Source organism: Exophiala viscosa, assembly GCF_022695815.1.
Source record: "Exophiala viscosa unplaced genomic scaffold EDD37scaffold_1, whole genome shotgun sequence".
NCBI classification, from domain to species: Eukaryota; Fungi; Ascomycota; class Eurotiomycetes; order Chaetothyriales; family Herpotrichiellaceae; genus Exophiala; species Exophiala viscosa.
In genome coordinates, this window is record NW_026944353.1 from 5,088,834 (window position 1) to 5,116,207 (window position 27,374).

Here is a 27,374-nt window from a genome sequence, read left to right on the forward strand (position 1 = left end):
TAAATAAATGTGACGAGCCGAGTTGCCGTTGCAGCACGTCAACATGCTGCTGCCCCTTTGATAAGGAGCCTTCCGGGGCTGCTGCAGACAGTTTAGCAGTGGGCTTGCCAGTTTTTTATAATTCTCGATGGCCCCCAAAAAATGTCTCTATTCCCAATTCAACCCTCAGACTTGGTTGAGATTGGTCGGCCTTGAGGCCGCAACTCGACTTTGTCTGGTCAAATCAGGGAGACCCCATGCCCAATGTCTGGCATGGTTTGGAAGCCTTGACTAAGCCCTCACGAACCACATCTGCAAGTATTTTCAATATCGCCACAGACGAGCCCGGGGCAGAGGCACACAGTCGCGCATGAACGCTTCTGTCACTCTAACACAACGGACATGTGGGGGGAGTTTCCGAAGGCATGTGCATGGAGCATGATTGTGTGGCTTTCAGAGGCAATATTCAGCGAAAAGAAACTGCACTCACGTAGTAACATCGTCCATAGAGGAAGATAGCAATGGTCAAGCGCTGCGAATGCTGGCCGGAACAATCGGCACGTAGACTGAATCATGGTGTGCTCGCCATTTGATCTCAGGTCATCGATATGGCGTGAAAAAGTCATAGCATTCGATCTAGCATACTTTGACCGGGTATAGTAATGGAATAGGCGTAATGATCAACCGCGAATAGTAACGACCCAGGTGGGCGAGGAAACCAGAAGCCAAGGCTGAAACAAACGTTGGAGGCGGCCATGGTGGCATGCTGCAGATGAACGTGGACACTACCCAAGAATCCATGATCATGGTTTGTTGCACGCAGCCAAGTAGATCGAGGAATGGCTATTTCAACGCCAGACGAGGAGAAAGAGGGATAGTTCACCTCCTCGTAAAACGATGCCCCAAAGTGTACGGAGGACAAGGTTACCATACTGGTAGTAACAAGGGTGATGGCAAGGCTGAGATACCTTTCCAGGTGTGAAAAGTGAGAACAGTCATAGAAATGAAGAATAAAATCCCAAAGAGGACAAGTGCCGGGGACGCTTATCTGTGGATTTCTGTGGCGCCCGGAGGACGCCAATTTGGCTTCCCACGACCTTCGGCAGGATCCAACCAATAGGCATCATGAGACTTATCACGCCCCGAAGAAAAAGGTTTCTCTCTCCAACATCTTGGCAACAGTACCTGCAGGGAGACCTCCTCGCTACACTGCCGTGAGTGCAAGGCGTGCTGCAGTCATCAATGCGAAGCTGTTCCTCCTCGACATCATATGCACTTGGCAGGACGAGGGTATCACGAAGCAGCAAAGGGTTGCAGTGAGGGCCATGAATAACATGAGAATCCTGTTTGCGACCAATTCATCATCGCCAAGGTAATATATCAGAATTCAAGGTGAGCCAAAGGAGACGCAAAGACCACCATATGGCTATTTTTTTCTTTTTCCTGTAGCACAGACAAGAGAAAATAGGCCGAGATACGATGGCCCCAACTCATCCCATTCGTCATATCATCCTGTACTCCATACGTTCTGCAGCCTTCTTCTCACCCAATATTGCAAACTAGTCCAGGGCTGACTCTTCCATCCGAACTCCACACATCTCTTCGAGGGTTCAAACATCTCGCCAAACTCCCACGCTGTTAACCACAGACTAGGGTCTTGTCGCTGCCGTCCGTCTCGGGTCGGACAACTGTGGCACACGCTTCAGGCTGATCAAACTCATCAAGTGGAACCCAATAATACGGAATCTCGTCTTGGTATATTCGTTTCTTCTGCCCGTTCTGTTTTCGATATCATTGCTCTTTCACCTCCTTCTCTTTCTCATCTGCCTCCATTGCATGATAACAAGACGACAATAGCCTGCCTCGAATCTTCGAGCGAAAGTGATCCCGTTCGACCCTCAATCGCATCTTCCCCGGACCTCTCCCCTGATCGACTCCCGCATAGGCGGATCCCGAGCGCAGCCTGACAGCACCCGGACCACTGTCGTAAACGGACGTCAAAATGTCAGACTCTTTAGACTCGCTGCCTTATGTACCTCTTTACCCTTACAATGGTACTTCGATGACTGGGGGTGACTCTCTTACTGAAGACCTGAACATCTACTACAATGCGGGCGACATCGCCTGGGTAAGTACTTCTCTTCTTGAAAGACTGTGCCATTCAAGCACGAGTCTTCCAAGATACACTCGTCTTTACCGACACGTCTTACTGACAACACATCCTCAGATGATCACTTCCACAGCTTTGGTCTTGCTCATGATTCCTGGCGTCGGGTATGCAGCTTCTTTGCACATCGCGTAATTGACATGCAACTAACGTCCCATTACAGGTTCTTCTACTCTGGCCTAGCCCGACGCAAGTCCGCCTTGTCACTCATCTGGCTCTCCATCGCAGCTACGGCTTTGATATCGTTCCAATGGTTCTTTTGGGGATACTCTCTGTCCTTCTCCCATACCGCCGGAAAATTTATTGGTGACCTGGAGAACATTGGCTTCCGCAATGTGCTCGGTGCGCCTTCGGTTGGCTCTAGCAAGATTCCTGACTTGTTGTTCGCAGTCTATCAGGGCATGTTCGCCGCCATCACGGTAGCTCTAGCAGTCGGTGCCGCTGCCGAACGTGGCCGCCTGCTCCCCGCGATGGTTTTCTCCTTTGTCTGGGCCACAGTGGTTTACGATCCAATTGCTTGCTGGACCTGGAACTCTTCCGGTTGGGTCTACAAGATGGGTGGCCTCGATTTTGCCGGTGGCACTCCTGTCCACATTTCGTCCGGCTCCGCTGCTTTAGCCTACTCTTTGATGCTCGGAAAGCGTCACGGTCATGGCACCCACGAATTGAACTACCGTCCCCATAACGTTACCCAAATTGTCATCGGCACAGTTTTCCTCTGGGTTGGGTGGTTCGGTTTTAACGCCGGTAGTGCCTTGTCTGCCAACCTCCGGGCCATTATGGCCGCCGTCGTCACCAACTTGGCTGCTAGTGTTGGTGGACTTACTTGGTGTCTCGTTGATTATCGCCTTGAGCGCAAATGGTCGACTGTCGGTTTCTGCAGTGGTGTTATTGCTGGCCTGGTTGCCATCACCCCAGGTAGTGGTTTCGTTCCAGCCTGGGCTGCGGTCATTTTCGGTGTTGTCGGAGGTGTCGCTTGCAACTACGCGACTAAACTCAAGTTCGTGTTCGGCATTGATGATGCCCTCGATATTTTCGCCATTCACGGAGTGGGTGGATTGGTCGGGGACCTGCTGACGGGACTTTTTGCTGCCGACTACATTGCTCATCTTGATGGAGCTACAGAAATCGCCGGAGGCTGGATCAACCATCACTACATCCAGCTTGCCTACCAGCTTTGCGATGGGGTCACCGGCATGGCCTATTCTTTTGTGATGAGCTGTCTCATTCTCTTTGTCATCAACTTCATTCCAGGTCTTCATCTACGAGCTTCTGAACAAGAGGAGATGATGGGTATGGATGAAACCGAGGTCGGCGAGTTTGCCTGTGAGTTAACCCAGAGCTAGCCCGTGAAAATTGAATGAGCCTCGATACTGACACAGTCCACAGATGATTATGTCGAGGTGTCGCGAGATGTCTTGCACGCCGTCGAACATTCACACGTTCCCACTCATCGGGACACTCTCAGCTCGGATGGAGACACCAATTTCGAGAAGCCTGCGGAGCCCAATGCCCTGTAAGCAGCATGTGTTGCATTGTAAGATATGTACATTCTAGGGAAAGGAGAAAAGATACCTTTGCTTCATGCGATTTGTAAGGACTAGACTAAACGATGAGGAATATATCAGACCATACAGCTTCTGTGCAAACTCTCGCAACACAAGTAGTGCTGTAAACGTCTTATGCTTGACAAAGGTGAACTGGACGCTGCCTTCGTAGTGTGCTCAATGAAGGCGTGGCTAGCCCAATCCAGCTTCCAACAAGGACGGCAGATGGTTGATCTTCGTGTACGAAGCTTATGAAATGACACCACTGACTCATACCTCATCAGCGCCTGCGGCATTTGCTGTCTCAAGCGCTTGGGGTGTGAACGGTCATAAATCAGCTCTGGCCACTGGATCTGAAAGGGATCACGTAGACCACCGAATGTCTGGAGCTAACGCAGAGGCACGAGAAGCAAGAGGAAGAACTACGATTGACACAATCTGGAAATGCAACACATCTCACAATAGGAAGCAGCACGATGGGATCACCAATGAGAATTTGGTAGATCTGACTCACAAGATGTAAAAGTCTAGGAATTGACAATTGTATTAATTGTCTCACTTGTAGACGTCGAGGTGTTCACCCGGAAGTAAACTGAGGTTGTTTCCCTCTCCAAGCGAAGTGATTGGTCAGCCTTGTCTTGCGTAAAGAAAGTGCAAGTGCGGTGCGTGCGGCGATTGCCTCACCTCATCAGTTGCCCGCCTATTTCACTCTTCCTGCTCACTCACCCTCTTTAGAAAGGTGTGGCAGCTAACAAGATGGAATTGTCAAGGTCGTTGCTCCGATCTCTGCCTCGACGGTCACCTCGCCTATCGCGGGCTGTGAGACATGGCGAGCATTCCTCCACCGCCCTCGTCTGCTCGCCTATGGCAGTATGGAGCCGGAGACAATTCACGAGCAGTCCACCTTCACTTTTGCCTGGACCTCCAGGACTGGGATTCGGCGGCTCATCTTCTCCGACCACATACTTCCAGAGGCAGACGAGCCTACCAGCGAACACAATCATCCGCTTCGTGCCTCAACAGACTGCATGGATCGTAGAGCGAATGGGAAAGTTCAACCGGATTCTAGAACCCGGTTTAGCAATTCTTATGCCCGTCATTGATGTATGTCTCCCAGTCGAACTTCTTGAAGATTGCCCTTGCTAACGTGCTTACAGCGCATCGCCTACGTTCAATCTCTGAAAGAGTCGGCTATCGAAATCCCAAGCCAGAGCGCCATTACCGCAGACAACGTCACACTAGAATTGGATGGTGTGCTTTATACAAGAGTTTTCGATGCATACAAGGCGAGGTAAGCTGTGATGTGGGAAGCCGAGAAGAAGGGCACTGGCTAAGAAAGAATCCCCAGCTATGGAGTTGAAGACGCAGAGTATGCTATTTCACAACTGGCGCAGACGACCATGCGGTCCGAAATTGGCCAGCTCACACTCGACCACGTCCTGAAGGAGCGAGCGAATCTCAACCACAACATTACTCAGGCGATCAATGAAGCCGCGCAGGAGTGGGGTGTTGTATGTCTAAGATACGAAATCAGAGACATTCACGCACCGGAGGGCGTTGTGGCAGCTATGCACAGACAAGTAACTGCGGAACGATCGAAGCGAGCCGAGATTTTGGAGTCAGAAGGTCAAAGACAAAGTGCGATCAACATAGCTGAAGGTCGGAAACAGTCTGTCATCCTGGCTTCTGAAGCATTGAAGGCGGAGCAAATCAACATGGCGTCCGGTGAAGCCGAAGCAATCCTGGTCAAAGCCCAGGCAACTGCACGCGGCATTGACGCCGTTGCGCAGGCGATTCAACAAGGCGAGACAAGTGCCCAGAACGCTATCAGCCTCAGCGTCGCGGATAAGTATGTCGAGGCATTTGGCAGATTGGCCAAGGAGGGTACTGCAATCATAGTGCCTGGCAATGTTGGAGATATCGGCGGTATGATTGCTAGTGCAATGGCAGTCTACGGCAAGGTCAATGAGAGTCAGGCGAGGAGCAGTGCGGCAAAGGCGTCTGCTCAATCTGATAACAACGCTCACAAGGACGTCGGACAGCGTGTGATCGAAGCCGCTCAACATGGAAATGCCAAAGATGTTGCTGAGACCGTCCTTGAGGGATTCGAGAAGACGAGGCAGTCTCGCAGATGAGATTACGATGATCCATCACCACGGGCATTCATTATTCGAAGTCCGAGTTCAGAAAGTTCAACTCACTCACGATGCAGCGACGGCGTCTGCGTGTACTATTAGCATAGGCTCCAAAAAGTACTACTAGGAAGAATATCATAATGAGCATACTCTGAATAATGCTTTTCAAATTCCCGTTCTCGCGCCCATGCAACACCCCGTTGAAGTTGAGTGTTTATTGGTTGAACCTGGGATGAAGGGGTCAAATGCCACTTGAGACTGCGGGCGACGCAGACTTCACTTCGCGAACCACAAGATTCGACATTTCGTTCATGCCTGACTCCTCCTCTGCTCATAAACTTGAGTGATAACTTCCTTCTTCCTCCCGTCGCTCAAACCACAGCCACCTCTCGCTCCACGCAATGCCTGCCCGACGACCCCGAAGATAATCTTGCGATGCATATCATCAAGCCAATATGGCTCACCCACGGAGGTACATCCCCCAACGACCACAGTCCCTATACGCGTGTCAAACCGCGTCAACTTGGTCGCATCCCCTCAAAGAAGTGTCCCCGAGACTAACGAACAAACTTACCAGGCGAAAAGAAGGACTTTGAAGTGTACAGCTGCCACGTTTCCCCGGATGGCCAACGTCTGGTCACCGCAGCCGGTGGTATGTCGCAAACCCTCCGCAACCAGGTGCCATCGCGTACTGATTTCTCTAGACGGTCATGTGCGGATTTGGTCGACCGAAGCGATCTACAACGCTGCGAACGCAAAATATGACAAACCCAAGCAGTTGGCGTCGATGAGCTACCACTCTGGCACGATCCACACGGTTCGCTTTTCGCCTGGGGGAAAATTCCTGGCTTCTGGCGCGGATGACAAGATTGTTTGCATATATACACTCGATCCTAGTCCGCCGAGTCATGCCGCATTTGGTTCGTTGAAGAGGCTGTAAACCAGGGGACGTTGCGCTGAGAAGTCACACAGGTTCAAACGAGGCCCCTCCGGTAGAGAACTGGCGCATTTTTCGCAGACTCATTGGGCATGACAACGACGTCCAGGATATAGGTTGGTCTTATGATGGTACGATATTGGTATCAGTCGGACTCGACTCAAAAGTGGTGGTGTGGTCAGGCTTTACATTCGAGAAACTCAAGACACTACCAAACCATGCTAGCCATGTCAAAGGCATCACCTTCGACCCCGCGAACAAGTATTTTGCGACTGCGAGCGACGACCGTAGCATCAAGATCTTTCGCTTCACATCGCCTACCCAGAACTACACGACCCACGATGCGGTCAATAACTTCATACTCGAGCACACAATTACGCAACCGTTTGTCAACTCTCCCCTTACGACATACTTCCGAAGATGTTCATGGGCGCCAGACGGTCAGCACATTGCGGCCGCCAATGCGGTGAACGGACCGGTGAGCGCGATCGCTATCATCAATCGTGGAACCTGGGACGGTGACACCACTTTGATCGGTCATGAAGGGCCAGTGGAAGTATGTGCTTTTTCACCAAGGCTGTACGGAGCGGAACCCTCAAATCGGTCACATCCTGAAGGTCACGTTGTTCCTCATACCACTGTCATTGCTTGTGGAGGTGCCGACAAGTGCTTAAGCATATGGACCACCAGCAGTCCTCGACCACTCGTCGTACAACAAGACGTCGCAGGCAAGCCTATTTGCGATATCACTTGGAGTCCAGATGGCCAAGCACTTTTTGCGACTGCCTTAGATGGTACGATTCTGACTGTAATGTTCGAACCAGGCGAGCTGGGGTATCCAAGACCTATTGAAGAGAATGATCGGTCACTTAGTAAGTTCGGTACTTCAAGGAAAGGACTGGGGTTCCCGGAGACGACGGATGCTTTGTTGCTCGAAGAGATGAGCAAGGCTGGCGAGCTAAAGGGCGTGGAAGGGAGAATGGGCGCATTAATGGGCGACCTGCACTCTACGCAGCCGGCAGCAGCAGGCACGGCGGCAACTACGAACGGTACTACGACGACCGAGACGCTTCCCAATGGAAACGACACCACCATCAATGGACAGACGGCGGCAGCAAAGGCACAAGGTGATCAGGACCAGGCCAAACTCGAAAGGCTCAAGAATAGAGTCGAAATCACAAAGGATGGTAAAAAGAGGATAAGGCCTCTGCTAATGTCTGGTGCTGGAGGTGCTGAATCTTCATTACCTCAAACGAAACTTGTTAGCGCCACTGCGAACGTTCAAGCTGCGATTGACGCACCTCAGTCAATCCTTGACTTATCCAAACCCTTTGACGGCCTCCCCAAGGGTGGTCTGGCAGCTTTACTGCTTGGTAATAAGCGAAAATACGCCCAAATCGACGGGGAAGAAGAAGGCACTACCGAGAAACGAGTTGTTGCCGCCAGTCAAAAAGGAGCTACGCCCATCGTTGTTAACGGCGCTGATGGGTTGCTCCCAGCACAACCACAACCGGCTGTAAGTGGGCAGCAAGTCACACCGGACTTTATACGACCTGCTGTTGTGAATCCAGCATTGAGTGTCAGTCAAGTCCGACTTGCGGTTCCGAAGGTCAGAACACAGATCGTGCAAGGAATCGACGCCTCCGGGAAGCCGAGCGATGTCGGCAGCGATGGCGCTGGCAAGCTGAGAGCGGAATTCGTCTTTGAGGCGCGCAATCCCTCAGGGCCATCTTTGACACCGAGAGCTCAGGATCGCGAGCCTTGTCGGATCACACTTGCCAGGAAAGATCAGCCGCTATGGCAGGATTTCCTGCCTCGACCGGTTCTTCTCGTCACCGGGAACCAGAGCTTCTGGGCTGCGGCCGATGAGACGGGCTCCATATACTTGTGGACACCGCACGGTCGACGACTAAACAGTGCCTTGGTCATGGAAGCTCAGCCTGTCATCCTGGCGTCATACGAGTCCTGGCTGCTTTGCACCACGGCGGTCGGAATGTGTTATGTGTGGAACGTCAAGACAATGTCATCGCCTCACCCTCCAGTATCGTTGGCACCTGTTCTGGACGCGGCAATTCACTCTCTTGCAGCCCATCCTACAGGTGCGCCGGCAATCACACAAGCTCGTCTGAACTCTGAAGGACGAATCATTGTCAGTCTGTCCAACGGAGATGGATATGCGTATTCCCCTCAAATGTTTTGCTGGCAGCGCTTGTCAGAAGTCTGGTGGGCTGTTGGCAGTCAGTACTGGAATACCACAGACTCTTCTGTCGGCAACGTTCAGTCCTCGAAAGCAAGGAACGACGTAGAAAGGACTGCTGATGTCTCTTCCGGTATCGTGCCGTGGCTGGAAAGAAACACGACTTCAGAGACATTGCTGCGTGGTCGGGCTTACTTCCTGCAGCGGTTGATCAAGGTTCTATTGTCAAGGGAAGGCTTCGAAAGCTTCGAATCTGGAGTCTCGATAGCACACCTTGAAAATCGGATAGCCGCAGCGCTTATGCTGGGTGCAAAGGATGAATTTCGGATATACTTACTCATGTATGCGAAACGGCTAGGGGCCGAAGGGCTGAGATTGAAAGTCGAGGAGCTCCTGCGGACTCTTATTGGTGGTATCGTTGAGCAAGCAGAGCAAAATGGCGAGAGTGCGGCAGCTGTGATGAATGTTGTGGAAGGACGAAATTGGCAAGACGATTCCAAGACGATCTGTGGCTGGCCACGAGAAGATCTTCTCAAGGACGTGGTCCTACTTCTCGGTACGTATCTGCTCGTCCATCTTTACGGAAATCAACTGACTTGTCACAGGCAAACATCGCGATCTTCAAAGAATCATAGTGCCATTCGCTAAGATGCTTCATATCGTTGATACCGCAACGGGGGATCAGGATGAGATGGCCATGTGAGTGTAATGAGTGTTCAGGCATTGTGAAGGCGTACAAAGGTGCTATACCCCCATGCGAGTTGGTCAGGCTTCGGGTCAAAATTCGTTGTATTACTGGCAGCGCGGCGTATCCAGGTGAAGATAGGATGGGATAGATGAGACTTTCAGACATGACCGTCATGTATCCTGTGTTATGGTGACAGGATCCTTGAACAGAAATTCCAGTGCTGCACCGACTTCACTTTGCATCTCTCTTCAGTGACCACTAAGAAATATTTCGAGAAGAAACTACTAAAACTATACTTCGAGGTGGTGGATGACCACTCATACTGATCGCCCAGCGCACAGCCCGATCTTCTCAACAATTCACCCGATATTCAAAATGGATTCATCTCGATACTCAACGCCGCCTCATCCGCGTTCCCAGTCGCTCAGTATACCCTCATCATCGGCAGCTGTGGCATCAGACTCGATCTCTAATGTCTCCAACCAGACACCAACATCTACCTGGATCCACACGCAACCTTCACCGTCACGATGGAACTGGTCCAAACAGGGACGAGCCGCAACCCTACCAGTATCCAGTATACTTCGTCCTCGAGGCCCGACCATTTGGAGATGGATGCTTGTTATCTCTGCACTCATCCTTTCATTGCAACTCTGGTACCACATAGGACAACATGATCTTCTCTCGAGCCTGCCTTCAGGATGGCGGGAGGACATGAATCTACAAGAGATATTGCGACCGGTAGACTCCAGAGGGACACAAAGCAAGAAGAAACACGACCCCGTGCGTTGGCTGGAGGAACACTCATCACCAAACGCTCACCTGCCCAACTCATACACATCCCGACCACGCGCCGCCATCATCAGCCTTGTCCGCAACGAAGAACTGGACGGCATATTGCAGAGCATGCGCCAGCTGGAATTCCACTGGAATCGCAATTACCGCTACCCCTGGATCTTTTTCTCTGAGACGCCCTTCAACGACAATTTCAAGGTATGTACACTCCAGTTGGTTGTCGTGCAGGAGTCCTCCCATGCTAACCACCCCTTGACGCAGGAAGCTACCTCGAATGCAACGGACGCACCGACGTTTTATGAAGTCGTGCCGCGCGAGCACTGGGCGACGCCGGACTGGATCGATAAGACCAGATACATGGACTCGCTTGACTATTTGGGCACTGTGGGCGTGGGTAAAGGTCACTTACTGTCATATGTGAGTCTACTCTCTTAGCCTTTCCTAGAGCCACCTCCCTGACGACATCCAGCATTCGATGATAAGGTGGAACAGCGGCTTCTTCTACAACCACCCAGCACTAGCAGATTATCAATACTACTGGCGCGTTGAGCCTGACGTGCATTTTTTCTGCGACATCCCTTACGACCCGTTCGCCTTCCTCGCGGAGAACGAGTTGGTGTATGGCTTCAACATGGACATCCTCGACGATGCGCGTAGCTTTGCTGGCCTCTGGGTAGTGATACGCGACTTTGTCGCCGCCAACCCTGACCTGATTCACCCGGATGCCGACCTGGAATGGTTACTCGATCCCGCGACAGGCCTGGATTACAACAATTGCCAGTTCTTTTCGAATTTCGAGATAGGGAGTCTGGACTTTTTCCGCGCGGAACCCAATCGAAAGTTCTTTCAGTGGTTGGATCGGTCAGGCGGGTTCTATTACTCGAGGTTCGGCGATGCGCCGGTACATACGCTTAGTTTGGCGTTGTTCGCGCCGAAGGACGCCGTGTGGTTCTTCAGGGATATTGGGTATCAGCATGATATTGCCAGGCATTGTCCGCCACCTGGCCAGGGGAGAATGTGTTCGTGTGAGCCTACTGGGTTGGACGAGAATTTTTACAAGCTAGTGCCGATGGAGAGTCCGCAATTGAAACCCAGGGATACGTGTATTAGGTTGTGGTTGGGTGGGGAGTGGTTGAGGAAGAAGGAAGGGTGGGATCAGAAGGTTGAGCGAGCTTTTGGTGGTGACGGATATGGCGGATATGTGCTCGATGGGAAGACTTGATCGGGCTGTGCTCTGCGGTCTGACCGTGCGTGTGGAGAAGGCAATGACAGCATCATCAACAGAGCGTAAAGAAAGCAAGGGCATCATTGTTCGAGACGGTCGCGAGATTAGACGAGCATAGAAAGAACGGTGGTGGCATGCTTCTACGAGCACTTTCGGGGGATATCGACTCTTTGTTCGTAGCGCAACGATGCGATGTTAAGGCTTCTGATGGAATCCAGGACATCTCTGAGGATACCATGATCAAATGCTCAAACTTCACCGGAATCAAACAGTGAGCATCTCAATCGCGAATGGTGGGACCAGCTCAAGCCTTCGCTGCACCAGCCTTGATGAGAAGGATATCGCCATCTTCCACGACTGCACACGAAATGAATTAGCACTCGTAACGTGAGAAAATCAAGAAACAGATAACTTACCATAATCCTTGCCCTTGGTCATGACCTTGCCTGCTGATTTCACGTCGTTTTCGTTTCCATATTCTTTCAGCAGGTCGAAGTTGTAGACAATACACTGTATAAAAGTCTTTTCGAAGTCAGTGTGAATGACGCCGGCCGCCTGAGGTGCCTTGATTCCTTTCCGTATCGTCCATTGCCGAACTTCATCTGTACCTGTTGTGAAAAAGCTGGCAAGATTCAGTGCTTGACGCATTGTGACGACGATCTTGGGAAGGGCTGTCTTGGTGTTCAAGTTCTTGCATTCCTCGGCCGCCTCTTCATCGGACATGGCGGCAAGACGTTCCTCGAATGACACAGAAATGGGCAGGATCGGATCGCCCGCAGCGTTGGCCTTGAGCCACTCCATGACTTTAGGCAAGTATTTGTTCTTTTGTCGGATGTAGTCCTTTTCCGAAAGGTTGACGAGGTACACCACTGGTTTGGCGGAGAGCAGGAACAGGGGATTGATGACTTCGACCTTTTTGCCATATTGTCAGCAGACATTCAAGATTTGTGCGGTGTAGAGAGTGGGTGATGAATGTATAGTGTCAGGGTTGGAATTTCTTCTCTCATAACAGCCTCTAACGTGAGATTATGCGAGACTGCTGTCGGAGAGCTGGGATTATAGAGCTTTTGCTCTTGTTCATCATAGTAGGGAATAAGGCGCGCTGGACACGGCACGAACTCACCTCTTTTGGACTCCAGTCACCCTTCCTGACGTCCTTGCCGTCTTGCAGCCATTGCAGGATTTTGTCAACAGTGGCCTCTTCTTCTTTCAACTTCTTCATCTCCAGACTTTGTCCACCTCTCCTCGTCTGTTTCGACAGATTCTCTTTGGCTTTCTCGACGAACTCAATGTCCTTCAACCTCAGCTCTTCAGAGATGATGTCCAAATCTCGAGTTGGGTTGACATCTCCCTCAACGTGGATGATCTCGGCATCATCGAAACATCGCACGACTTGGAAGATGGCATCAACCGCCCTAATATGAGACAAGAATGCGTTTCCAAGACCGGCACCTGTCGAAGAGCCTCGAGTCAAGCCAGCGATATCATATACTGTCAAATTGGCAGGGACTTGTGATTTGGGCTTGTAGTGGTCGCATAGCCAATCGTACCGAGCGTCGGGGACAATAACCCGGGCCTCTTCAGGATCTATGGTCGCATAAGGAAAGTTTGCAGGGTTGCCCAGCGAGCATTTTGTGATGGCTTGGAACAGTGTAGATTTGCCGACATTAGCCAGGCCAACCTAGAGCAAGCAATTTTGTCAGTCCCCATCTTCTTTGGCGGGTGTCAATGAGGCTGCGGGCGTTTCCTACATACGATACCACTCTTCAGACTGTTGCCTGGTCTGCCCAGTAAAATCTTTTCTTCCTTGACCGCTTTCTTAGGAGGCATCTTTCTCTTAGCGTAGCCGCGCTTCTGTGAAGTATGGGTAAAAAGGACCGCGGTGGTTTTCGAGAAGACTGGCTTCGAGCAAGGCTCAAGTGCAGGTCCGGCTGCAAGGATCGAAATGCGGAGTGGAGAAGTGAAGAGCGTCGTGAAGGATCTAGAGGACACCGTGATGCAAATTGATTATCAGCGCAGACTCGAGCAGGATGCGCTCGAGATTCTTGCGACTGAAGCAATATTCGACGTGTGAGCAATGACAGGTACAGTATGTGCAGAGGTCTTTTGACGACTGCAACCAAGAACTTTTTTTCACGCGGAGACAATTCACGCCAAGACAAGATGGATTTCTCGGCCCAGTCTACGCTTTTCCACCTACAGTCTCATCATGAAAACACCTCAGAGCTACTGCTCTAATTCTGTATACAATGTTGTACCATTCTTGAAAATGACATCAAAAGGCTACAGAATTCCTACAGACCTGTTGACGCCGTTCAGCAAAGTCACACAATCGGTCCTTCGTCGAAGGTGTGGACACCGCGGATGTTACTGATCGATACCTCACCGTCTGCTGCAAGTCTGTCCTGTCGACCTCAGCCGTGGTGCAAATCTGCACGCGCTCATGAGGGCGAGATGGTAAGCTCTGCATGCTAGGCTCGATGTGTTGAGCTTGCGTCTGATAGCATCCAGCAGTCGTAGACTGGATCCAACCTCGGCTTCCTTTACAAGCCCAAATGCTGGGGAGCATCCTCCCCTGGAGCACTCCTGCAATTAGATTCGGATGCATCCTACCCTGGGACGTCATGTGCAATCCAAGGCCAGCTTGTCGTCCTCTCCTAGTTTGTCTGTGGGTAACTGCTCCGTCATCGTGAAGGTAAGCCAGTAATCTGACTTTGTTGGGTGCACTTCAAGTATGTCTTTGCGCCATCCTCGGACGTTAGATGCTGAGAGCAACCCCCAGCAGCAGCCAATGGGCAGATGTCTCGTCGCTGTGCTTACTGTGGCCTTGCGCCCCGCGTGACGAACAGTTCTGTGTTGGGCAATCGTGAAGACAATAAGGCTTCAGATACGAAGTTTGGCCGGAGCAAGCAGTAGTTCATTCCCAATGTGCAGAGAATACCTCCACAGCGGCTCAACCAACGTCCATATGATCATCAGAGTCATCCTCATCACTCCCGAGTTCGACTAGAGCCTTCTTCTCCTCGAATGCCTTCATGGCTACATCGCCGTCTTCGCCTTTCTTCTTGGCCTCAAAATATGCTTTTCTCTTTTCCAGATCTATTCCATCCAGAACTTTCATCTTTGCCAATTTCTGTTGCCTGTGTTTCTGCTCGACATTCTGCAGAACCACAATCTGCTGCTTCAGCCGAGCGACTTCGTCCTCTAGCCCGTCCGCCTTCGCGTTATTGCCGCCATTTACGCTAGGAGCGAGATTGCCCTGCTCCCCAACCGTGATGGATCGCAAAGCTTCGTCCAACATGGCTTGAGGAAACCCAGATCCTGAAATAGCCTGCTCGAAAGGATCCATTTCAACCCCTGGTCTCTGGGCAGACTGTCTGATATGAAGATTGTACTTCGCAGGAACGCCGCACGTGCCGTGGTCAATGGAAGAGGTGAGCTCCAAATTCGGTTTGACGACGTTGACGACTGTGGATCGTGGCTTGCATCGGTTGGGAAATCCTTCTGGCTCAAACATCTCAATATGTGTGACAGGTTGACCTAGGTTTGTGATCTCGTTTGTGATGCGGTGTTTTGCCACATCCCAACGGACAACGGCTCCATTTTGGTGTCCAGAGAGAAGTGTGCTCCCGTCATAAGACAAAGTCAGACTTCGGGCTGCTCCTATGTCGGCGGCTGGGGCAACCCAGCTATCGCCGTCTCTTAGCTCTATGGCGGGCGCCCCTGCAGAGCCGGATAATGATGTCTTCTCTTCTTGTGCTTGCCCAAAGATATCGAAAGATTGGATTCGGCCATCATTACAGCCAAAGTAAATAGCCCGATCCGCCGGATCTAGAGTGATGGAAACTGCGGCAGAAGGCAGTAACAAGGTACGCAGGATCTGGCCAGATTGTATATGCCAGAGGTGGCAAGTTGCATCGTCGGAGGCTGACACGGCAAAATTCGTGTTGACCTTAGAATGACCGCAATCTACTGCACTGACAGCCGACCTGTGGCCGGAGAAGGTATGTATGGGCGACCTGGATGGTTCTTGGGTTTGGAAGTTATCGGTTGGTTGCAGGAGGGACACAAGTTTCAGCAAGGACCACACATGGAGACTTGAGTCAGCAGAGCCTGAGATGATGTATTCGTTCTTAGGAGTGATGCATAAACAAGACACCGACTGAAGGTGTGCGGCAGCCGACGTGGTCAATCTACCGGTGGCCACCTCCCAAAGAATGAGCTTTCCCCCCTCGGTCCCAAGCACAAGTATCGCGGCGTCCTGAGCAAATGCAAGACTGTGGATTCTCTCTGGGAAGGGCACAGTCGCCTCTTGATTTCCACGTTCTCGGCTGTAGACATTGACGACGGCCTTGTCTGCTTGGGCAGCAAAGATGTGAGAGTCAGTGGTGGCTACACAGCCCGGTCGGCTGGAACTCTTCTTGTAACCATGACGGAATGTACTTTGAGGCTGGAATTCATGGAGGAAAATGCCTACATCCTTGAGTGAAGCGCTGGCATGTGCAACAGCCTTATTTGCAGTGAGGGTGGCTGCAATGAAGGACTCGGTAAGCATCGTCAGAGCCTCATGCGCATGTGTATCATAGTCCAAAGCTTCCTACCGCCAATAATAATGTGATACGAAAGTTGGAATGAAATCTTTTTTGTTGAACAGATGATTGAGCCGAGGTTCAACCGGGCAGTGGTCTTCTTCCACGTGATTTTGCCAAGGATTCACAAAAGCCAAAATCGAGATTCCGCTTCGGCCTTGGCATGGCACACAATCGCTGGACCGCACCTGCCGATGCACTTTAGAACGTCGAACTCGATTATTGAGAAACTTGTTGTTTGACCAACGACAAAAAAACCAACAACTCTCGCCAATTTCTGCGATTTCAATCCCCATCGACTCTTTGCAGCTGATCTGGGGGCAAGATGTCGACATTCGAGCCTGTCGTAAGTGCCGCCCAAGGACTCCCAAGGTTATGCGAAGCAGGATGCGCAATGGTGGTTTGGAAAGGACCGCACAATGGCTGACACGGGCTTTGATCAGGTTGTCATCGACGGCAAGGGACACTTGCTCGGTCGTCTCGCCAGCACAGTCGCAAAGCAGCTCTTGAACGGCCAGAAGATCGTCGTGGTCCGATGCGAGGCTCTCAACATCTCTGGCGAATTCTTCCGTGCTAAGCGTACGTTCCTCCGCGGTCACGAATGAAAGAGAACCATCAACAACTAACACAATTGCTCTCACAGTGAAGTACCATGCCTACCTCCGAAAGATCACTCGATTCAACCCAACCCGAGGCGGTCCATTCCACTTCCGCGCACCAGCCCGCATTTTCTACAAGACCGTCCGCGGCATGATGCCACACAAGACCGCACGAGGTGCCGCCGCTCTGGAAAGACTGAAGGTCTTCGAGGGTGTCCCTCCCCCATACGACAAGAAGCAGCGCATGGTTGTGCCCCAAGCTCTGCGGATCCTCAGATTAAAGCCTGGCCGCAAGTATTGCACAGTTGGCCGATTGGCTCACGAGGTGGGCTGGAAATACCAGGACGTTGTTGCTAGGTACGCTGCATTCCTTTCCAAGCCGGCGCCGATGGTTGTGCCGGCGACTGCGTATAGGTACGGTGTGCTAACGTGTGGTATAGACTCGAGGAGAGGAGAAAAGTCAAGGGTGCCGCATACTACGAGCGCAAGAAGATCGCCAGAAGACAAAACGCCGAAGCGACCAAGTCGTCGAGCGACTCGAAGACCAAGGAGAAGTTGGCCGCTCTCGGCTACTAGATCAATACAGTCACGGGATATGTTCCTTTGCGGGAATGACGACGATCATCATTCGAATAATCTGCCATGTCGAATCATGTGTGCATCGGTGGTTTCGCAAGGGGTATTCCCAACAATCCGACAACATCGATCTGGAAGTTTGGTAGTGGTAGATGAGCCGATGACGGGTGCTATGTCTTGGTGTGGTCAAATCGGAAAATCGACAAGACAAGTCCTCCATGTCCTCAGCCTGGGGATATGCTGGACATTTTTTCAAAGTTGCTTTGCGGGCAGTCAGTCAGTCATACTAGGGCGAAAATAAAGTCACCCGGCGTAGGTGATGATGCATGAAAGACTCAAGTGTGGTGAAAAGAATTACATTGCCAATGTGGTATCTTGCCTTTCTGCTTCAAGCCGCGTGGCTCGAAAGTGCTTCAGCTACGGATCATGAGCATTGAAAGAGAAATACAAATCTGCCCAAAAAAAGAAACTCTCGGTTTGCAATGTCTGGTGTTCTATCATCTGCTGATTATTGTGCTGTAAATTGACGTCTGTAGACATCCCGCAGCAAGATCGTTGCCAGCCTCCACGAAACTCCAGCCCAACGTTGTCGTGGTAGTTATCGTCCTGGAATCAAGTATCTAGACCTGCACGCCCGCACCTGTGTAGCAACCCAGTCTAGCATTTCCTGTATCATCGCCTGCATCACTTTGTACGCTTGCGCTCCTTACTCTCCGCCATCAAATAGCCATGGTAATGATAACAACCAGAGCAGAGCTTGGCTTCATCAAAGTCCGGCATCCGTTCAGCTTGCCTGCAGAGCACGCACTTCTTCTTTTGCCTCTCCTTTCTGTCAGGAGCAGATGAGATAGACTCGGAAGGAGTGATGCTTGGTGCTTTCGTGGGCGCCCTGGTCTTTGCGACGGCGGACTTTGCGGGAGGTGGTGGAGATGGAATCTGCATTGGCGCTGGGGGCGGTGGGATGTTGCTGGTGTTGTATTGGGCGTACCCGGCGGTGACCAAGGCCCTGCGATCCTGATCGGACAACTTGAGAAAGTCCTCGGGCCTCATCATTGTCTCTACGCCACGGAAACTTGTCATCATGTCTCCTCCCATAATCCTCATGACACCCCCTTGCATGCTTTGGCCTGGCCACTGGCCATGAGTGAGGCTCGAGTGAGGTGGCCATGGGTTCATCTGCTGCGGATATGTCGTTGGCGCATAGTACTTTGAACTGTGCCCAACGTATTGCACTTCGCCGAGCTGCAACATGTTCGGTGAGGTATGGGTCGAGGCTTCTGGTTTGCTCTTCGCCACCGGAATCGTGACAGTACTGCCAGGTGAACCAGGCGCTGGTTTATAGGTCAGCGGTCCCCATCTGAGATGCTTCTTTGCACAAGGTTGCAGCCCAGGTATTATTTTGTGAAGGGCCGTACCAGTTTTACGGTCCTTTCCTCCTCCCTTGGTATCAGTCTTGTGCTTGTCGGGTGACATGATTGCAATGGTCTTAGTGTGATAGATCAGGATTTTGTCGGATGGGTTGGTGGTAGAAAGGCAGGTAGAATGTACCATCGAGAAGGTGCAGCCATTATATCCCCATGATCAATGAGCGACAAACGCCGAGCAATGAGTCAAGACATCGTAGAACGGAAGACACCAGTTACAACAAGACATACACTCTTGGATATGTGACACGATGAAAAGAGAGATTTGATCCATTAATCACCCTCTTTCAAACGGATTATTTCGACTTCTTCACTTCTCCCTCCCCGTTGCCTTCCACCAACGGATGGCTGACAGTGTCATGTTTGACTTCTTGGGCTTCCACGTAAGGATGTTTGATCGTCAGACACCAGATGTCCAAGTAGTCGCAGATTGTGGTGATAACATCATGGACAAAGCTTCCATAAACGCCGAGGGCGAGGCCGAGTGACAGGAACATGAAAGCCACCTGGTAGGTGTCGTTACCCAATGCACTGGGCCAAAGTCCCAATGTTGGACCCAGGCTATCGATGACGGCCCAGGCTAAGGGCACCACCAGCACGTTTTGGTACGGGAACCTGTCCTTGACCAAATGCGCCACAATCATCTGGCCAACGGAGTAGGCATTGACCATGCCAGCATATACGACGAATGGAAGCAGATGATGATGCAAGATCACCGGGTTCAGCCAAAGGTAGGCTGTGATCAAAATCCAGGTGACCGTTATCGGCAACAAGCCGAGCAATGGCTTATACGGATCTTGACCTCTTTCTCGTCGGACCCTGATCACTGACATCGCGCTCGAGACAGTGTTGAAGACCAAGACCAAGCCACCATACACCATGTACCACTCATTCCACGCGAGCTGATACAGAGCGGTGGGGATGAGGTCAGTCTTGGGCAGCCCAAGGGTTGGAAGCATGGGCTGTTGCCAGTAGCTGGCACCTCCTTTGAGAAATGTGAAGAAGTAGACCGCGACCAACGTGAGAATGCCTTCCACGGGACCTGACACGATGCCCAGCGTCAGTGTATGTGTGTGATACTCATCCCAGGTCTGGACATAGAAGGTAAGGACGGCGCCAAAGAGAGTGAGGACGGTTTTCCACGATTGACCAAGGTTCATGGCGGCTGCGAAGATAAGGACTTCGAGACTTGTATTGCATGCGTCGACACCTTCTCACTGTTAGCTCAAAGCTGCGATACGTTTCAGTTGAGCAGACTAACCATGGTCGAAGAGTTCTCCCAAAGGACCACTCTGATGTGTTCTGCGGGCTTGTGATCCATCGACTGCGTCAAAGGTCTGGTAAAGGAAGAGGCCAATGGCCCAGGTCAAATAGACCCATGGGGGACAATCGGTATCGAGAGTGGGATTGTACCAAAGCATGGTCAGGAGATTGATGACGACGAAGCTGAAGCCCGAGAGGGTTATCTGGTGGGACAATTAGTGTCCTGGAGTTGCGCATCGGCTGGCAGGCTACATACCGCATTCGGCCTGCAAAGACGTTAACATGTCGTTGAAGCAAGAGGTGAAGGGGTACTTACGCCATAGACATTGGAAAGCATTTGATCACGAAATGGGTGTAGAAAGGTTTCATGATGTACTTGGAGACCAAGGATTTGTCCACTCCAGCATATTTGTATTCGTGCAGCTTTGCGAGGTTGCGCTGCCGTATGTAGACCATCTTGTAGGCTTTTGAATAGACAAGGACGTGTCGATTGACCGTGAAGGTTGAGATTGCCTGTGAGAAAAGGAAGAAGGGAATCAAATCATGCAGAAAAGCGCGTGGAGATGAAGATTGCGTAGAGGAATCTTGGTGTAACGAGGGCCAGAGAAATGTTGTTTTCCAGTCCTTTTTCCTTGCAAGCTGCATCCGCAACGTCATACATGAAACCTAAGCACGTGCAGCATATGATAGACATTTCATTCAGCGACGCTTCTCATGCTTTCATTTCTACTGTATCTTGCAGCTTCTGTTTGAGCGAACGATGATATCCTGATTTCTCAAACACCTGGCTATGCTAGCCATGGTCGACCTTCGCATGTTGCATTGGCCTTCATTTGCCCTACTTGCTACCATCTCGGCTGTTCAGTCCTTCGAAGGACTTCCCGAGAATGACGATATTGCAATTAAACAGTTTCTGCAGGTGCCCCCTTAGGGCATCTTGAAGAATAATATGTGGCTGCTAGCCACGGTTGCTGTGATCAAGCCGAACTTCGCTATGCATATGCGACCAAATTGCAGCATATATCGTCTCATCTCGAGTGACAAGCTATGGGCATGGGAAGTCATTTGTGCTTCTCCTATTGACGACAGTTTTGCTTTGAATCAGGTCTGGCACAAGGTCTCATTGTGCATTGTTCCTATTCAACAAGTTCCAAATTCCGTCAATCATTATCGAGGGACCACATCTGGCTTATATTGATATACTGGGTGCAGCCTATTGTTGAGGAAATCCTATTGTGGTTCGGTCTCGGAACCATGGTTCTACCACGAAAAATTGTAGGTTCTCCTCTGACGGTTCCCTGTGCCTCCAAAAACAAGGGGTTTGATATCAAGTCTTCTTCCGATCTATCCTTCCACTTTCATCGAACTGCTCGGATCTCTCAAAATCTGCTGTGCTGCCAATCAATTGTTCTATCTCGATCTGTTCCCTCGATTCCTTCGATCAACCAATTTCTCACGACACGATGCCTGACGCTAGTTACCACGCTGCTTACAAACGACTCAGACTTGGAGACATGCAGCCATCGGAGCTTGGCTTCATGACCAAGAAGCCTGACTACAATAACGTTCTCATCAATGTTGAAGAGCTCGGACAACGAGTCCGTCTTTGTCTGCCAAAGCCATGTCCTCCCCCAAAGACTCCTCTTATTAGCCTTGGATACCTGGACAAACTCTCAACTGAGCTGCAGTACAGCCTCTTCGCAACGATGCTCATTACTGATCTCTTCCGCCTACGAGCAGTCAATTCCCATGCCAAAGCCTTGATCGAGCAGTGGCCTCCATGCAGCACGGTTATCAAGTATGCTCCTCACGCAATTCAGGCTATGCTTGCCACTTCGGCTGGTGAGCTGTGGACCGTACCAGAAACTGTCGATGTCATCTTCGGAACGACATGCGAATTTTGTGGTGAGCACGGCGAAATCCTGCAACTGTTACGACTCAAGCGGTGCTGCTTTCGATGTCTTTCGCAAGAGCGCGACCTTCTTGCCCTTCCACCCACGTATGCGAAGGAAGTCATGGGTCTCACTGACACCGATCTACAACAAATTCCTCACATCTACACTGTCCCGCAAACGAACTTCTGGGGCACCCCTTCCTCGGTGGGGCCAGCGTTGGACTACAAGGCAGCATTGCATGTAGCACGACAACGATATCACAACTCAAGCATAGGAAGCCCCTTGAAACAAGCAAACCCACGCTTCACGATGAGAGGCATATATGGAGAGGGTATCGGCAGCTTGGAGCGCACCGGACTTTGTCTCGATGAGAGGCGGCGGAGCTTCCAGCATTCGTCCAGACCATCCATCCAAATGCGTCGTCAGCAACCACTCTTACACTTGCTGGAGTACGAGTTGGAGCCTCCAGAGACGTTCTACCTTCAACATGCATGTTCCATACAACTTCCGGCCATTGAACGGCAACTCGTTCGGCATAGAGATGGCACCGTTACCCACACCGACAAGAGAGTTAGCGTTTTGCACTGCGCTGGATGCGCCTCTTACTGGAACTATCACTCTCCTCTCCCGTGGCAATACCACCGACTCCACCGACACTCGCCTGGCTCTACGCATACTGAGCTAACGGCACATCTTGCACACTGTCTCTACGCCCGTCTGCATTGGATACGGCTTTGGAACCCCTGGCGCATCAACAAATTGGAAGACGTAGTCAACTTGCTGGCAACATATCGAAGTAAATTCTGGCCGAGACATGGACGCGGATCGAATGGGGAGGATAACGCGGCCTTCGAACGCATCCCCGACCTCGCGTGGCAGTTGATGCTGGAAAACCAAGCAGATTGCAACGCATTCATGCCGCTTTATTCGTGGCCGGCGCCAAAAGATGAAGCGTACGACTACAAGGTTTGGCGCCAGCGCCAGCGCGTCCAGCTGCGTGAGGCTGTCAGGGTCGCCGACGATGCGACAGATTGCTACTGGGACAGCCTTGTGACCCAGGAAACCATCAGCCAGACTCATTGGGCTTGCGCCAAAGCCTCCAACGGCAGCCACTGTCTGTTCCGTGGGCCGGTGTCCTTGTTGGTTGCGAGGAAGGCATTGTTGGACAGGAAGTTCGTTTGTCCAACGACAAAGAGCAGGAAACAGCCTCACTATGGCTTTGACAGATTTTGAGCAGGTAAGGACGACAGCGAGGCACAAAGGGCGGTGAGGTGCGTTAGGGCTGATAGAGGGCTGGGGCCTTCATCGAGGAACGAGCTACGTTGCATTTCGAGCGTCCATTGTACATATTTATTCAATTTGGACACGATAAGAATGCGGATGCTGCTGATTCAGTGTCAGACAATGTCGTTCACCTCACCATCATTTACAACGAACATTTCAATCGATGGATTCAACGTGCTTTTCAACCCCAGATGCCATCAATACCAGCGGGGAGTGTAGTCTGGCCACCGACTCAACTCGTCCTCGTACTTCTCCATGACTTTACTCTTGGAGCCGAAGTCCACGCCCGCACTCCTGAGCTTCTTATGGTCCACGACGCCATCAACGTAGACAGCATCATAGCCCAGCTCGTCGGACCACTCTTCCACCAAGTCCTTAACGTCCTTAGGGAGCAAAATCTGGCTTCGGCCCTGCCACCACGCCGGCGACGCTACGAAAGCCAACATCACGCGTGGCTCGTCCGTCAGATTCGGCATTCCCGCATGCCACAGCCTCAAGTCTCGAATGACCAAGCTGCCACGTTTCGTGGAGGCCTGAACGGGCGGTGAGTGCTTGCGCCGCTGCTCGACGAGGTCCTGCTTGATCGTGAGGAGTTGCTCGGTGTCAGCAGTCGGGTTGTGCGCCTCCTGCACGCTAACGTGGTGCGAGCCTATCCACACTTCTGTCCCGCCGTTCTGGGGCGTCACGTCCACGAGGCTGATGTTGACCACATACGCGAACGGGAAATATGCCGGGTGCGCGAATTCGCAGTCCGAATGTACAGGCTGGCGACCGTGGGGAGGGGCCTTGAGCGCGGTGTTGCCGTTGGCGTAGTGAATCACGGGGCGAGGTCCGAGGACGGCAGCTAGAACGGCCGCAGCAGATGGGTTGCACCATATGTCTTTGAACATGAGCTCCCTGGTGGGCGGAGGAGCCTGGTCCATGTTGCGCGTGTGCTTGCCAAAGTTGAAGTGATGGTCGGGGTCGTTGGCGACCTCAAGTGCCTCGGCAGAGAGCTGGGCATTCAGGGTATCGACGTGTTCTTTGTCAATGGCATTGTCGAGCACGATGATGCCATCTTTGTGTAAAAAGGCGGCGGCCTCGCCGATCAACTCGAGGGTCGGTTTGCCTGACTTTCGTACATCTTCGGGGATGTGAATTGTGTGTATCTCTTGGTCGTGAATGGGAGTGTAGGAGCCCATCGTGATGATCCTTACCGTCTAGGCCCGACCCAATCTTGCTTGCGAAGTCGATTTAATTGCAGTTGTCAGTGCAGATACTAGTGTTTATACCTTGTATGGATTCACAGCCAGCATTTCCTGGCAGGTAATTACCTATCGGGGTATGGCCCCACGGCATACGGCCCTACCAAGCATGGCGAGCAAGAGCCTGGATCAAGTGACCATTTGTCTTGGTTCACACGGCTTCTTATCATCCACCTCGTGTTGGCGGGCGACGTGCATGAGGGAAGGTCAGGGTTTCCAGCCACTCGTAGATGGACTGTTATTTCTGCTCGAAGAGGAAATGGCCGAAAAACAGGGAAGGCGGAGAAAGGCGCTGCGACGGAGCTTACATGCCAGACGTGAATTTCTGGCGGACCATTTGGACCGGCTTGCAGAACGTTCTGCGGGCCACAGCAACTCGTAGATGCATACACCTTCTTGACTTCAAAGGAGATCTACTTGGTCAATCGATCCCATTGACCATCCCAATGTACAGCGCCGTAGTCTGCATGGTTGCAACCGTTCATGACATCCACTTACGCGTTGGCTATTTCCGGTTCTTTTCGGTACTTTAGCATACAGCACGAAGACTGGTCTCCGAAGAATCGGATCACAAGACGAAATATGTGACCGTTGTTACCCGATGGTCGCCTGTAAATGCGCCGGTTTCCTGATGATGGTCTTTTCAGCCCAGTAATGAACCGTTATCAGTCGCTTAGAACGCCACCTGGAGTCCCCATGGGGTGGCCTACAAAGACTTCGCTTTCGTCTCGACTCGGTATCCATCTCAACCTCATCTTTCTTCTTTGGCTCGGTCCTCATTGAGACTCGCTAAACATTACCGCCCAGTCACACGCGCAAACGATCATGTCTATTCACGGTAAAGAAGACTTCCAGCATAGCCACCATGAGCACCCTCTCCATGACAGTCCCAAGGTCATTGAAGCGGCTGCTACCGAGTACGTCGAAGGCACAGCAGAAGAGAGGAAGCTAGTCAGGAAGATCGACTTGCATCTACTCCCGGTTTTGTGGGTCATGTACATCTTCAACTACCTCGACCGGACCAACATTGGTGTATGTTGATTACTGTAGTGCGATGCAGATCGTGGCTGATCTTGGTGCAGAATGCCAAAGTCGGAGGCATGCAGACGGACCTCAACTTGTCCTCTTCCGGCTATTCTTTGGTGTTGTCCATCTTCTTCGTCGTGAGTCAACCAGAATGGATCGCTGAGAAACGTTGATCTGCTGAACTCTCGAGTAGGCGTACTTGGTGTTCGAACCTCCTGCAGTTATGCTGCTGGCGAGGACTAAGCCAAGTCTTTTCTTGCCGTCCATCATGATCGTCTGGGTTAGCACTTTGATATCGAGGTACTGCTCTGACTTGAGTCTGACTCGTGTTAGGGAGCTGTCTCGGTTGCTGTCAAGGGCGTTAACAGCCTCGGCGCATTGATCGCTTTCCGTGTCGCTCTTGGCTTCCTAGAGGCGGGCTTCTTCCCAGGAGTCATGCTCGTGCTTTCTTGTTGGTATAAGGTTAGTGACCACACATGACTGGACGTACTTCTGTGTTGATGAATCACAGCCTAAGGAGTTGTCGAAACGTATAGCTGTTTTCTATACGGGTACAATCTTGGCCGGTGCTTTCGGTGGTCTGCTCGCTGGAGGGATCATCGATGGAATGGATGGTGTTGGAGGTACCCGCGGCTGGAAATGGTGAGACAACGACTACGAGTGGTCTATCCAACGTCATTCACTTACTTTAAACCAGGTTATTTATCATCGAAGGTCTCGGAACGGTCATTGTCGGTATTGTCGCATATTTCGTCCTGCCAGGTAGGTGCCAGTATAAAGAGACCAAGAACAGCTACTGACGGTACAAAGATTATCCAACCACTACCCACTGGCTTTCCGAGCAGGAGAGAAAACTAGCTGCAATGCGTCTAATCATTCGAGAGGATTTGGACGCGAAAATGCCCTACAAGAAGGCTATATCCTTGTCCCTCAAAGACTGGAAGATGTGGGTGAGTGGTGATGATATTTCTCCCAGAGGCAGATGCTGATCGTCAAAGCTGTTCATGCTTTCACTAAACACCATCTTGGCTTCGGGTACGGTCTCGTACTTCTTCCCGACTCTCATGAGCTCATTGGGCTACAAAGGTCGAATGGTACAATGTAAGTCGACATTTCTCGATGTTAGGACCACCATGCCAACCCTCGCACAGTCATGACCGTGCCAATATTTGCTGTCACACTGGTGATTAACCTCGTCATGGGATTTTCGGCCGACTATACTGGACAGAAAGCATACCACGTCATGGGCTGCTCCGCACTTGCAGTTCTCTCTTTCATCATCTGCGCAGCTAGCAAGTCGTTCCCCGTCCGTTACGCTTTCATCTGTTTCGGATTTGCTGGTGTGCAGTCTTGCGTGCCTTTGTTGATCAGTTGGGAGGTCACAATGTTTCCGGGTCGAGAGCGGCGGGCCGTCTCGGTCCCTCTTATCAATGGTTTTGGTAAGTCTTAATAACAGCACCTCCATTACAAGCGTTGCTGATCTTGATAGGTAACCTGGCCTCCGTTTATGGCTCTTTCATCTGGCCAGCCGAGGATGCCCCACGATACATCACAGGCTTTGCCGTCATGACCGCCTTCATGTTCATTGCGGGTTCTACTGCCTTCGTCATCAAAAGGATCTGGGACGACAAGGGTCTGGAGAGAATCGATTACGACGAGCAGACGAACAATTGATAATTACTATGAGACATTTCTTGGCCGTGGAAGGGGAATGATGGTGAAGGTGCTCAAACGAGAAAGATTTCGTCTTAGGGAGGTCAGGGATGGTTGTCGAAGGATGGTATCTGTTAAAACGAGCTAGTGG

General features: G+C 51.4%; 12 protein-coding genes across 12 annotated transcripts; 7 read left to right on the forward strand and 5 right to left on the reverse strand.

Annotated features, from left to right (window-relative positions):
* Nucleotides 1-1,981: 1,981 nt before the first annotated feature.
* On the forward strand, nt 1,982-3,666 carry EDD37DRAFT_558705 (amt family ammonium transporter; the record flags this gene model as incomplete). Its single annotated transcript, XM_062813762.1, has 4 exons — nt 1,982-2,107; nt 2,207-2,253; nt 2,310-3,472; nt 3,536-3,666. 4 exons carry the CDS (start codon nt 1,982-1,984, stop codon nt 3,664-3,666), a joined length of 1,467 nt encoding a protein of 488 aa, XP_062676286.1.
* A 600-nt stretch (nt 3,667-4,266) lies between these two features.
* EDD37DRAFT_619423 (uncharacterized protein) lies at nt 4,267-5,987 on the forward strand. The gene is made up of 3 exons (XM_062815864.1): nt 4,267-4,797; nt 4,851-4,984; nt 5,042-5,987. The coding sequence occupies exons 1-3, from the start codon at nt 4,450-4,452 to the stop codon at nt 5,826-5,828; spliced, it is 1,269 nt and encodes a 422-aa protein (XP_062676287.1). The 5' UTR covers nt 4,267-4,449; the 3' UTR covers nt 5,829-5,987.
* An 8-nt stretch (nt 5,988-5,995) lies between these two features.
* EDD37DRAFT_103292 (protein HIR1) lies at nt 5,996-9,812 on the forward strand. The gene is made up of 5 exons (XM_062809120.1): nt 5,996-6,300; nt 6,406-6,480; nt 6,533-6,748; nt 6,801-9,518; nt 9,568-9,812. The coding sequence occupies exons 1-5, from the start codon at nt 6,264-6,266 to the stop codon at nt 9,663-9,665; spliced, it is 3,144 nt and encodes a 1,047-aa protein (XP_062676288.1). The 5' UTR covers nt 5,996-6,263; the 3' UTR covers nt 9,666-9,812.
* A 1,102-nt stretch (nt 9,813-10,914) lies between these two features.
* Nucleotides 10,915-12,158, forward strand: EDD37DRAFT_619434 (glycolipid 2-alpha-mannosyltransferase-domain-containing protein). Its single transcript, XM_062815865.1, has 2 exons — nt 10,915-12,027; nt 12,087-12,158. The coding sequence occupies exon 1, from the start codon at nt 10,921-10,923 to the stop codon at nt 11,665-11,667; it is 747 nt and encodes a 248-aa protein (XP_062676289.1). The 5' UTR covers nt 10,915-10,920; the 3' UTR covers nt 11,668-12,027; nt 12,087-12,158.
* EDD37DRAFT_103041 (P-loop containing nucleoside triphosphate hydrolase protein) lies at nt 11,865-13,810 on the reverse strand. The gene is made up of 4 exons (XM_062809119.1): nt 13,426-13,810; nt 12,794-13,351; nt 12,087-12,582; nt 11,865-12,027 (listed from the first exon to the last, which is right to left on the reverse strand). The coding sequence occupies exons 1-4, from the start codon at nt 13,498-13,500 to the stop codon at nt 11,975-11,977; spliced, it is 1,182 nt and encodes a 393-aa protein (XP_062676290.1). The 5' UTR covers nt 13,501-13,810; the 3' UTR covers nt 11,865-11,974.
* Nucleotides 13,811-14,459: 649 nt separating this feature from the next.
* Nucleotides 14,460-16,272, reverse strand: EDD37DRAFT_103015 (WD40-repeat-containing domain protein). Its single transcript, XM_062809118.1, has one exon. The coding sequence runs from the start codon at nt 16,223-16,225 to the stop codon at nt 14,624-14,626; it is 1,602 nt and encodes a 533-aa protein (XP_062676291.1). The 5' UTR covers nt 16,226-16,272; the 3' UTR covers nt 14,460-14,623.
* Nucleotides 16,273-16,338: 66 nt separating this feature from the next.
* Nucleotides 16,339-17,434, forward strand: EDD37DRAFT_672611 (60S ribosomal protein L16; the record flags this gene model as incomplete). The annotated part of the gene is made up of 3 exons (XM_062819449.1): nt 16,339-16,838; nt 16,903-17,215; nt 17,299-17,434. Exons 1-3 carry the CDS (start codon nt 16,679-16,681, stop codon nt 17,432-17,434), a joined length of 609 nt encoding a protein of 202 aa, XP_062676292.1. The 5' UTR covers nt 16,339-16,678.
* Nucleotides 17,435-18,118: 684 nt separating this feature from the next.
* On the reverse strand, nt 18,119-18,907 carry EDD37DRAFT_605257 (uncharacterized protein; the record flags this gene model as incomplete). Its single annotated transcript, XM_062814806.1, has 1 exon — nt 18,119-18,907. The coding sequence occupies one exon, from the start codon at nt 18,905-18,907 to the stop codon at nt 18,119-18,121; it is 789 nt and encodes a 262-aa protein (XP_062676293.1).
* A 247-nt stretch (nt 18,908-19,154) lies between these two features.
* On the reverse strand, nt 19,155-20,697 carry EDD37DRAFT_586706 (ethanolaminephosphotransferase; the record flags this gene model as incomplete). Its single annotated transcript, XM_062814464.1, has 4 exons — nt 20,438-20,697; nt 20,378-20,387; nt 20,120-20,324; nt 19,155-20,071 (listed from the first exon to the last, which is right to left on the reverse strand). The coding sequence occupies exons 1-4, from the start codon at nt 20,575-20,577 to the stop codon at nt 19,155-19,157; spliced, it is 1,272 nt and encodes a 423-aa protein (XP_062676294.1). The 5' UTR covers nt 20,578-20,697.
* Nucleotides 20,698-21,452: 755 nt separating this feature from the next.
* Nucleotides 21,453-23,373, forward strand: EDD37DRAFT_103516 (uncharacterized protein). The gene has a single exon (XM_062809121.1). It carries the CDS (start codon nt 21,585-21,587, stop codon nt 23,247-23,249), a length of 1,665 nt encoding a protein of 554 aa, XP_062676295.1. The 5' UTR covers nt 21,453-21,584; the 3' UTR covers nt 23,250-23,373.
* Nucleotides 23,374-24,659, reverse strand: EDD37DRAFT_103517 (uncharacterized protein). The gene has a single exon (XM_062809122.1). The coding sequence runs from the start codon at nt 24,479-24,481 to the stop codon at nt 23,498-23,500; it is 984 nt and encodes a 327-aa protein (XP_062676296.1). The 5' UTR covers nt 24,482-24,659; the 3' UTR covers nt 23,374-23,497.
* A 564-nt stretch (nt 24,660-25,223) lies between these two features.
* EDD37DRAFT_103579 (major facilitator superfamily domain-containing protein) lies at nt 25,224-27,357 on the forward strand. Its single transcript, XM_062809123.1, has 10 exons — nt 25,224-25,576; nt 25,627-25,707; nt 25,764-25,850; nt 25,904-26,032; nt 26,082-26,212; nt 26,268-26,332; nt 26,381-26,520; nt 26,569-26,671; nt 26,722-27,009; nt 27,060-27,357. Exons 1-10 carry the CDS (start codon nt 25,370-25,372, stop codon nt 27,242-27,244), a joined length of 1,416 nt encoding a protein of 471 aa, XP_062676297.1. The 5' UTR covers nt 25,224-25,369; the 3' UTR covers nt 27,245-27,357.
* Nucleotides 27,358-27,374: the final 17 nt, after the last annotated feature.

What these genes read in the sequence shown, in the direction of transcription:
- EDD37DRAFT_619423 (XM_062815864.1), top strand. Translation starts at nt 4,450, where the DNA reads ATGGAATTGTCAAGGTCGTTGCTCCGATCTCTGCCTCGACGGTCACCT. An exon ending in TTCTTATGCCCGTCATTGAT is followed by an intron (nt 4,798 to 4,850) that starts GTATGTCTCCCA and finishes ACGTGCTTACAG; the next exon opens with CGCATCGCCTACGTTCAATC. An exon ending in TTCGATGCATACAAGGCGAG is followed by an intron (nt 4,985 to 5,041) that starts GTAAGCTGTGAT and finishes AAGAATCCCCAG; the next exon opens with CTATGGAGTTGAAGACGCAG.
- EDD37DRAFT_103292 (XM_062809120.1), top strand. Translation starts at nt 6,264, where the DNA reads ATGCATATCATCAAGCCAATATGGCTCACCCACGGAG. An exon ending in AATATGGCTCACCCACGGAG is followed by an intron (nt 6,301 to 6,405) that starts GTACATCCCCCA and finishes CAAACTTACCAG; the next exon opens with GCGAAAAGAAGGACTTTGAA. An exon ending in GCCGAGTCATGCCGCATTTG is followed by an intron (nt 6,749 to 6,800) that starts GTTCGTTGAAGA and finishes GAAGTCACACAG; the next exon opens with GTTCAAACGAGGCCCCTCCG.
- EDD37DRAFT_619434 (XM_062815865.1), top strand. Translation starts at nt 10,921, where the DNA reads ATGATAAGGTGGAACAGCGGCTTCTTCTACAACCACCCAGCACTAGCA.
- EDD37DRAFT_103041 (XM_062809119.1), bottom strand. Translation starts at nt 13,500, where the DNA reads ATGCCTCCTAAGAAAGCGGTCAAGGAAGAAAAGATTTTACTGGGCAGA. An exon ending in ACAGTCTGAAGAGTGGTATC is followed by an intron (nt 13,352 to 13,425) that starts GTATGTAGGAAA and finishes TGCTTGCTCTAG; the next exon opens with GTTGGCCTGGCTAATGTCGG. An exon ending in GACCAAGGGCAAGGATTATG is followed by an intron (nt 12,028 to 12,086) that starts GTAAGTTATCTG and finishes TTTCGTGTGCAG; the next exon opens with TCGTGGAAGATGGCGATATC.
- EDD37DRAFT_103015 (XM_062809118.1), bottom strand. Translation starts at nt 16,225, where the DNA reads ATGCTTACCGAGTCCTTCATTGCAGCCACCCTCACTGCAAATAAGGCT.
- EDD37DRAFT_103516 (XM_062809121.1), top strand. Translation starts at nt 21,585, where the DNA reads ATGCCTGACGCTAGTTACCACGCTGCTTACAAACGACTCAGACTTGGA.
- EDD37DRAFT_103517 (XM_062809122.1), bottom strand. Translation starts at nt 24,481, where the DNA reads ATGGGCTCCTACACTCCCATTCACGACCAAGAGATACACACAATTCAC.
- EDD37DRAFT_103579 (XM_062809123.1), top strand. Translation starts at nt 25,370, where the DNA reads ATGTCTATTCACGGTAAAGAAGACTTCCAGCATAGCCACCATGAGCAC. An exon ending in TCGACCGGACCAACATTGGT is followed by an intron (nt 25,577 to 25,626) that starts GTATGTTGATTA and finishes ATCTTGGTGCAG; the next exon opens with AATGCCAAAGTCGGAGGCAT. An exon ending in TGTTGTCCATCTTCTTCGTC is followed by an intron (nt 25,708 to 25,763) that starts GTGAGTCAACCA and finishes ACTCTCGAGTAG; the next exon opens with GCGTACTTGGTGTTCGAACC.